The following is a 9,435-nucleotide window of genomic DNA, read 5'->3' on the forward strand; positions in this document are numbered from 1 at the left end:
AAACGGAAGCTTTGATAGCAAATGAGTTTAGAGCTAAAATTTCCAAGGCCATAATCACTTTCATTAAGATAAACAGAAATTCTATTTCTCCAGGGAAAAACACATTGAGAAAAAAATGGCAGTAGTAATTCTATGAAAGAAAAGTAACATGTAGGTCATTAACAGAATACTATTTTGTTCAAACCTGTTAGGAAGCTGGAGGGCAAAATGATGATAGCAATCACATAGCAAGAAAGTGTAATGGGGGAAAATAGTTATGTTAATTGGCAAACCTGTTCATGCAGGTGAAGGCTGGCATGATTGGGAGCAGACATGGCTAGAATTGCAAGAGGAAATATTCAAGAATTGGAACACTATGAAAGCTAAAACATGGTCATGGAAACAATACTCATGAGAGGCATGAAGGACATCAGTTATCCAGCACATGGAAGGTGAAGGTCATTGACAAAATTGAGTGTAAATCAAGATAATCTTAGTTAACACTTACGAAATACTTGTTATATCAGGGCAATAATATGCACTTCACGCACATTAACTTCTTTAATCTCTCTAAGTCTACAAAGTAAAATTATTATTATTATTATCCCATTTTATATAGGATGAAACTGAACCAACAGAGAGATGTAATAACTTGCCCAAGATAATAGTGCTGATAAGTGACAAAGCAAGTATTTAATCCCAGACAACCTAGCTGGATTCTTAGCCATGATACTCTGCAGTCTCTCTGACAAGAGAAAGAGAAGGGAAAGGTTAATGATGCTACCCAGGTATAAATATTCTAATCAAAATGCCATCATGTCTCTGATTGTATTTTCTCTATAATACAACATCTAGAGCAGATCAAGTGGGCATTCCACTCCTGTTTCATGCATGGGAAAATCAAAGTGTGGAGAAACTACGTAATAATTTAGTGGAGGGCTAGGATTGGAGTTCTGCTCTCCTATTCTATAAAATACCTCCCACCTGGCCAGGCTTTCCACTGAAATTCAGAAAATTCTCTTCATCCTAACCCCAACTTCTTCACATTTTAAAAAATAATGTAGTACTCACTTAGTTTTGGAATGCAATGATTTCGAATCACCAGTATCATACTGTGCTTTTCTTTCACTATTCGATTTTCTTATCTGAGAAAAAAAAATGTTTACAGCCTCCATTCTTATATCACATTGTCATGCTGTGTGATGGTTCTTAGAATCAACCCCACCCAACAGTCTCCCCTCAACACTCAGTACAGTTAGACGTTCAGAGTTAGAAAGGATCTGAAAGGTGGTTTTATTCTTCTTATGAGATAGATATATCCCTATAAACTAATGTCTAACTTTCTTATGAAATTCTTTGTATTTCTAAAAATTTTTTTAAATAATTTATGTTAAGTAAAAGATTAGCAGCTTAAGCATAAATGATTTATACAGCATTCATTTGTTCCTGTAAATATGTGTCTTTACAAACATTCTATGTCCTTTCCACGTGTGCCTATTTTTACTCTGACCTTAGATTTTATTTGTGAGAGAGAGAAAGAGATGGAGTGCACTGCAGATCTTGGAACCCAGTTTAAAAAATATGTCTGTCTGTCTGACTTGTCTGTTTCAATGGTAATTGAAGTCCAGGTACAAAGGGATTTCACAGATAGCACCCAGAAATTCTAATATCCCAACCTGCTTTCTCCAAAGGTGGTCTGGCTTTCCAGTTCATTTGGCAACTTTTCAGTCTACTCCAATGGTTAGGAATAAAACGAATGACCCAGAACAAGGAGAGTTGATTATCAACATAGTGAAGGGGAGGGTTTCAAAGAGCAAGAGAGGAGGGCTAATCACATGGAGAGGAGAGTGAATGGAGATTGGCAGGGTGCCTTTCAACCTTCAACAGTCACCTGGAGCACTGCAGTGAAGGACCGAGAATATTACTCCTTTTCTGATGGAGAAGAGAATTTGTTTGGTCACCAGCAATGTGCCTTTGATCCTCCCCAAAGTCAAGTTTCTCAGCACTGCTTAGAAAAATATCTAATTCAGAGCATTAATGTGTCCTCTCTGAATGGCTTCCTTTTGGGGGCAGTGGAAGAAAGTTAAAAACATAAAAAAAAGGATTAAAAGTAGAAGGGAAGGAAAGAAGGCAAAGGGAAGCAAATGTGGAGACCTTAAAAACGGAAAGAGAAATAGAGAAAGAAGCTAGGATGAAAGGGGAGAGAAAGACCACAGAAAATAAAGGCTCAAGGGAGTAAGAGAGAAAGAGAGAGAGAAGGAAAAATTGATTTACTGCTGAGAAAAGTTTTTCTCCTTAAGTACTCTAGGTCAAGAAGTCAGACATGGCACAAAGAATGGTAAGGAGGCCACGAACACTCAGTGCGTGATCCTGGAGAAGGCATTGTTCAGCCCGATGGGAATGCAAGTCCGCACCGTGTCTGCCTCTTTCCTTGTGTATGTCATCCAGGTGAGTTGGAAAAAAATCACAGGAATAAGGCTTTGTTTGTTTGTTTGTTTGTTTGTTTCTAAGATTAATCAACTCTCAGAAGAATCTGGGGAGAAATGAATGAGGAGAAAAGACTTATATAGAACCAAAGGGGTAGTGGGAAAGAATAACTAGAATGTTTCCTTTGTCTGATAGGGTTACATCGTACATGTGTGACTAAGGACAACAACACTGACAAGGTACAAGTAGGATAGCTATGGCAATTTAGAAGTGCCACTTATGTATGTTTCTCTCTTCTAGCATCTTATAAAATTCCCAAGTAAATTATCAAAACTAACTACATAATTCCCCTAAACTGAGCTTCCAACATTAGCCTTAATACTATTCTAGCGGAGTAGGTGCCTCTGGGGCAGAAATAAGTTGAGAAGGAAAATTCTTTAAAAATACTTTGAATCTTTATTTTTCTCCCCACTACAAGTTGGAAGCTCCTAAGTAACTCATTAGCTGAGAAAGGGGTCATTGGGTTGAGGGGTTCTGGACAATCATCAAGGGGAAGTTTATATGGCTATGAAATCTATTAAGGAGATCAAATGAACAAACTGCTGGTTTCAGATTCCCGTACAGCTCCTGGCAGGGTGGGGGCTGTCTGTTTTGCTTCCTATATGCCAATTAGATTAAAATCTGAAAATCCATTTCTTTTTTTTTCTTTTCCTTTTGGCTTCCTCTTCTCTTCTTTGCCTCTCCCTTCCCTTCCTTTCTCTTCTTTTTTGGCAACAGGCCTGAAAAGAGGCATTTTATCTGCTGAGCACTTGAGGGTTTCCTTACCCTTACTCAAGAAAGTGAGTCAAAATACCAGGCCTGGGTTGAGGAAACACACGCTTTATCATCATTAGTGGTCAAATATTTTAAATTAAAACAAAACGAGGAGTTTCTCAAACATTACCTGAGGGGACAGATGTTAGTCCTTTTGCAAATACTTTTCACCTGACATGTCATGAGTATGTGTCCCCCCAAAAAACTCCTAATGAGTACAAATCTCTGTCTCTTTTTAGAGGACCTTTGTGGTCTTTGTTGTTTATTTCCTGAAATATCAAGTCAGTCAAGTTATTGGAAGAGAAAAAACAGTTTCTAGAACAAAAATTTACCTAAAGAGGTTTTTGAAGGTGAAAGTCAATCGAAATGTAAGCTAGAAGGGGTGGGAAGTTTCTTTACTAGGAGTAGAAGGGGCTTGACATCCATGTCAAGGAGTTGTTAGAGCAGATTTGCCCCAGATTCTATTAATTCCTTCAACACATATATACGATAGAGTTTAATTTGAATTCTGGCTTTTCAACAGGTATGTGCAGTTGGTCATGTTACTTAAACCCCTAGGCCTTAGTCCCTTAACCTTTCAAAATAAGGTTAAATATACACACCTACATGGTTATTTATGTGATAAAATGTAATGAAATATTAAAAATCCTTAGCAGTTTGACTGGCATAAGGTAGCTATTCAATAAATGTCCCCCCCCCCCCCCCACCTCTTGTATGGCGAGTTATTGATGTACTGAGGGAATGAAAAAGAACAGTGGGGTAGAATTCAATCTGCACTGGGAAAGACTTAGGAAGACAATAAAAATATCCTGAGGGACAGATCAGGAAATTTCTAGGACAAATAAATTGATATAAATGCCCCCTCTCATTAAAAAAGGCAGTAATGCTCACCCACCACCAAAAAAAATGAAAGAGAAAAAAACAGATTAGACATTCACTCTTCCAGGTTCCCCAATTCAAATGAAACAAAAAAACAGGCCTAGGAGAGATGAAACAAACAATCCTAAACACAGCTGACCCTATGACCCTGTCTCCATGATTACCCTTCTCTCACCAACTCATCTAACAAGAGCACAGTCATGAGGGATGAGCAGAGCAAATGAGACATTTCCCTGTCTGAGACTATTTCTCCTCCTACAGCTTCCTTGGGCAAGATGTGAGGAGAACTGTATCAATCCTGAACAGTAAGTATCCGAAAGTTCAGACTGGGAGGAAGGAGAAACAGACAAAAACATCAACACCCAAACAGGGTCAAGATGTCATTAGGTATCTGTGACTTCCCTTATTTCTACATAAATGGGTATCAACCCACTAATCTCACAGACGACTTCCTCAAAAATAAAGACTTGCATATATGTCACCCTAAGTACTCAAAATAACACTACTGACAGCATTTTTTTACAAAGCTAATCTTCCTATCATAGCAGCAGACTTCATCTCATCTTATACAGTCAGAGAAATTTGCAAAAGTCTTTCTTACTCATGCTTCTCAGTGACTCATCAAGACAGACTGGATTCAATTTTAGTCACAGGCAGATATACTTGGGGGATTTTCCCAATAATGTTATCACTTCAAATCTGAAAAGCATTTTCTATTTTTTAGGGCAGGTTAATATTTATTACAAACTTCATTTAACTAGTACTTTGAGGTAGTTATCCTGTAATCAACGCCTGTCACAATTAAGTCTTATGTACACACAGAGGACAAAAAATAAAAAGAGAAGAGATTCATTCCACTTGGAGATAAGCTATGAAAAATAGCAGGGACAGTTTGAACAAAACATTTGCTCGGCTGAAGGAAAACACACATTTAGCTATGGGAAGGGTTTTGCAACAGCCAAGTCTGTTAAACTCACGAGAAATGGTGATGGCCTTGGTTACTTGTCACATGCTCTCTGAGGTTTAGACACTTGCCACCATAGCAAGAGTCATTTTTAATAGAATCAGAATTGCAACATTGTACAATTAGAAGGGGCTTTGAACAAATGGGGAATGTGAGAAAACCTAGAGGAGACCCTGTTCAGTGAAAAAGTAAACTGTATGTTCTATGACTGTGTAACCAAAGAGAGGATGTAGAAGTGGATTTCAGTAGATTGAGACTGATAAGCCAGAAAGTGTTATTAAATTTACTCATCTTCAAAGATAAGAAAATATTCTCCATCCCCTCCCCTTCCCACTCCTGAGCTTATCCCACACTCCTTCTCCTGTGGGTTCCATATTATTTTTATTTCTGTAGAGAAAATTTATAATTGCTCTAGTTAATTCAGAATATTTAATTAGCTTTCATCATAATGAAGTTGGTTTCCACATTTTTCCTCCTTCTTGTTTAGTCTCGGTGGATATGCATATCAGTTTTGATCCTAGATGTAAAAATTTAGGGCTCTTTTTTATGGTGGGAGTTTTTACAGTTTTATGGTGGCCTTTTTTGCAATGACTTGCAAAACATAAAGTACAAATTTCATTGCATTGCTTTCACGCTTATAACTGAAATTTTCTTTACGTTTATATTTTAATGACCTTAAAAATATACAAATCCTAACTTGCATCTCCATTTTCAGACTCCCTCTTTGTAAACTTGCGTTGCGTGTTCTTTCTTGGTAATTGCCACCATAACTGTTTAAAATGATTATGGTTACATTTTCTATTAACACTGTTTTCATGATCACCACTTTAGTCTTTCTTATAATGATTTACAAAATGATTTATACAATGTCATCTATATTGTAAAATACTATTTAAGGCATCCCATTTCACAATAGATTCAGCTGGTTACACTGAAGTTAATATAACCTGTGATGCTTTTATTATAACAAGGTATCATAATTCATATTTCTGATTCTTGAATTATAACGGGCATTGACTATATTTTTATTGCAAAAAAACTTTGTTCTTTTTCCATAGTTGCCTGACCACAGATTGGGTACATCTCTGGTATATATGGTAAGTTTCAGTTATCCTATGCAGAAAGACATTTAAAAGGGACTTTATTTTTCTGAGGGGTATTATTATTTTTTTAGTTTTTAAATATATTGAAAGCAGGGAAAAAATGTATGAGACAGCCAGCCCACTCACCTTGCATCTCATGGAGTAAAAAGTTTCTTTACTTCATCACTAACCTATGTGACAATATGCCAGGATTTCCTATTTCACTACCATCTCCTCAGCCAACATCAACAGATTATTGTGTACTTTCTCAGGGTCAGCTCTAGAAATATCCACATAGAGGAGATTACTTCAGTAAAGTAAAAAGCAGGGCCTCCAAACCACATTAGATCTTTATTAATTGTTCTAGTGAACAGACTTATTCTTGATGACAAAATAAAGAAGTATATAGGTGAATGAAAGCCTTGGAATTAAAATCTTATGACCAATTTATAAAATACTCAAACAAGAATCAAAATGCAGACATTGAAGACTGATTATGCCAAAGTTGGGGAACAAACTAGATCACAGAGCTTTCATCTTCCCGTGGGCTCCATGCAGGTTGCTGGTGGTAATTGGTGCGCTGCTCCTCCTATGTGTCCTGACTTCTGTGTGCTTCCGCTGCTGTCTGAGTCGCCAGCAGAATAGGGAAGACGAGGGCCAGCCACCCTATGAAGTGACGGTCATCGCTTTTGATCATGACAGCACTCTCCAGAACTCAATCACTTGTGAGTACACTGACTTATAACATGGGAGGTGAACCGAGATTTAAACAAACGATTAGGATAGTACAACAGTATAAAAACATTGCTTGAACAGTATTTAAGATTCTAAAACTTGGGGTAGTTTTAATTTCCAGAAGCCTGATGGTACAGTGACCCGGGCTCTCAGGGATGTTGTATTCTCAAATATTGGTCTGACTAGTGATAGAGTGAAGAAAGAAGTGAAGTTTTGGAGACAATATTGGAAATGTTATATAGGAAGAAGTATCTAGTTGAAAAAGTTATTTTGATAAAACTATCTTAAGCTCTAAATATATCTCCTTTTCAAAAATGTCTCAGATTTTGTAGAAACCTACATTTTCTATTATCTATACTATTTTATATCTTCAGAGAAATTAGTTGTGTGTACTTTTAGTTCTTTATTCTTCAAGTCTTGATACAGTAAATATTAACCCCAATACCCCCTTGATAATCATAGGACACTTTCCTTTATTTTCTTCCATTCTCTTCTTTATATCATATTCGTTCCTAAAATTGGAGAGTAAATACCAGGCAGAACTGGAAAAGCACTGTGATACTTATTTTGAATAGAGAACAATGTAACGTGTCGTTGTTCACCTTTCCTGCCTCCCTTTTCTCACTGTCAATTTAGAGAAAAGATAAATAAGGCAGAAATAATATTCTGAAGGAGTCTGAAATTTCAGTGGGTTGGTGTAAAGGGTTCCAAGTCTGTAAGGGAAAAAACACAGGGTTGTGAGGTATGGGAAGATAATTTAGATTATTTTAGGATATCAGAGCAAACAAGATCTTCTAGCAGAGTAAAGTTGGTTTCTAAACAAGTTTCACAGGATTTTCATAACATTTGTGGTAGAGAGTGACAATGAGTTTGGACACTTGTTAAAAATGAAGGGAAATTAAGTGTGTTGTAACTCTCTGCTTTCTGAGGATGTCACGTTCGCTTTAGCTCTATTCCTTCTTTGCTCACCAGCCCTGCAGTCAGCGTTTGGCCCTTCAGCTCGAAGAATCCTGGCGGTGACTCACTCCCACAGCTCCCTGGGCCATCTGCCCTCCTCTTTGGACACCCTCCCAGGGTACGAAGAAGCTCTTCACATGAGTCGCTTCACAGTTGCAAGGTGTGAGCAGAGAGCACCTCATTTATCCCCAGTGCTGAAAGAAAAGCAGCTGCCTCCAACAGAGAAAGAGTCTCCTGAAATAGAACACTCTTCAAATTGATGAGAATTCCGGTTTTATAAATGGGGTGGGGGTATCCCCGGAGTCAGTGGAGATTCACAAACAAATTTTTTTCTAATTTTCAGAAGATTTAGGATGGAATCTAATCATCGTTCTGTGGAAAAGATGGATTCCAACTCTTCATTTCTAGACATATATTTTCTGATGTGGAATGCTCTAGTAGAAAACTCTCATTCTTTATCCAATGGCCAACAATTATAACTAACCTCTAGAAATGCTAGTTACTACTGAACAGGAAATCATCAAAGCTATCTTGGGTTCCTTCAGCTCTCGAATTCCTTTATCCAGATGATACTGCAAGGTGCTTTTTTCTCTACCAGCTAATACACTGTAAGACGCTTGTGGAGAAAGACAAGAGTGTGGGCACAGCCATAAACATTAATGCACCGAATTCATGCATCCTTCCTCTTGAAAGAATGCTCACTTTTATACTGAATGACAATGATAGTTTTAGACATCCTGTAATACCTAACTAGACATCTATCCAGGTGTAGGATTGCAAGTTTGGGCTAAGAGAACACAGTATAGTGTTGAAGTGCCAAAGATCAACAACTTTCTTGCATTCTGATCTTACTCACCAGCAGTACGAGAAACTGCACAGAATGCAATAACAGTTCTATTAATTTTTCAGTTCGTTTGTCCTGCAAACACACAGATGCACGCACACACCCATACACATGCACCCTTTGTGCTCTAAAAGAATAGCATTGCTTTGCTTCTTTCCTCTTCGCTATGACCGCTTAAAGTCAAGTGTCTGACGCACACACACGTCTCTAGTGGTGGCCTTTACTGCCACCTACTGGAACCATGGTAGAAAATGCATTCTCCTATTGAGCCTATCTGCACATCTCTCCAGTTCTCCAAGCACTAATTGAACTAAGCCTGGATGGGATCCTCCCAGTGGCACCATCGCTGTGTAGTGCTAAGCTGTCCACATAACGTACTACTTCCAAAATGCATTGTTACTGGAAAATTGAGGAAGTAAAGTGTAATTGGGGAAAAACTACTCACCAGTGACCTTAGGCAAGTCATTGAAATCTTTAAAGCACAGTTCTCTCATCTGTGAATTCGGAGATAATAACACCTCCGAGGATTGTTGGGAGGATCAAATAAGCTAGACATATATGACAAGATTTGTAAAGTATCCTGTACATGTGTTTGTTATTCTTCATACTGACATCACATGTTCACCTGCCTGCTATGATTCTGCTGAGAATTATTTTCTGATTTGTCCTTCTGTCAGCCAGTCTGCTGTTATTGTGAAGTCACACCTGAAGTAGCTTAATGTCATCAATAAATATTTGCTAATGGAGGTAAACAA

General features: G+C 37.8%; 1 protein-coding gene across 2 annotated transcripts; it reads left to right on the top strand.

The window, feature by feature from the left end:
• Positions 1-1,764: 1,764 nt before the first annotated feature.
• TMEM52B (transmembrane protein 52B) lies at positions 1,765-9,435 on the top strand. Of its 2 annotated transcripts, XM_008534783.2 has the most exons (5): positions 1,765-2,427; positions 4,360-4,403; positions 6,121-6,159; positions 6,703-6,869; positions 7,852-9,435. In XM_008534783.2, the coding sequence occupies exons 1-5, from the start codon at positions 2,374-2,376 to the stop codon at positions 8,094-8,096; spliced, it is 549 nt and encodes a 182-aa protein (XP_008533005.2). In that variant the 5' UTR covers positions 1,765-2,373; the 3' UTR covers positions 8,097-9,435. The 2 variants fall into 2 exon arrangements, with proteins under 2 accessions (XP_008533005.2, XP_070475157.1); XM_070619056.1 differs by lacking the exon at positions 4,360-4,403 and having other exon boundaries at positions 1,813-2,427.

The sequence above is a fragment of the Equus przewalskii genome, chromosome 5 (assembly GCF_037783145.1).
Source record: "Equus przewalskii isolate Varuska chromosome 5, EquPr2, whole genome shotgun sequence".
Taxonomy (NCBI): Eukaryota; Metazoa; Chordata; class Mammalia; order Perissodactyla; family Equidae; genus Equus; species Equus przewalskii.

Coding starts and splice junctions, on each gene's coding strand:
- TMEM52B (XM_008534783.2), top strand. CDS start 2,374: ATGGGAATGCAAGTCCGCACCGTGTCTGCCTCTTTCCTTGTGTATGTC. Junction 2,428..4,359: donor TCCTTGTGTATGTCATCCAG/GTGAGTTGGAAA, acceptor CTCCTCCTACAG/CTTCCTTGGGCAAGATGTGA. Junction 4,404..6,120: donor AACTGTATCAATCCTGAACA/GTAAGTATCCGA, acceptor CTTTTTCCATAG/TTGCCTGACCACAGATTGGG.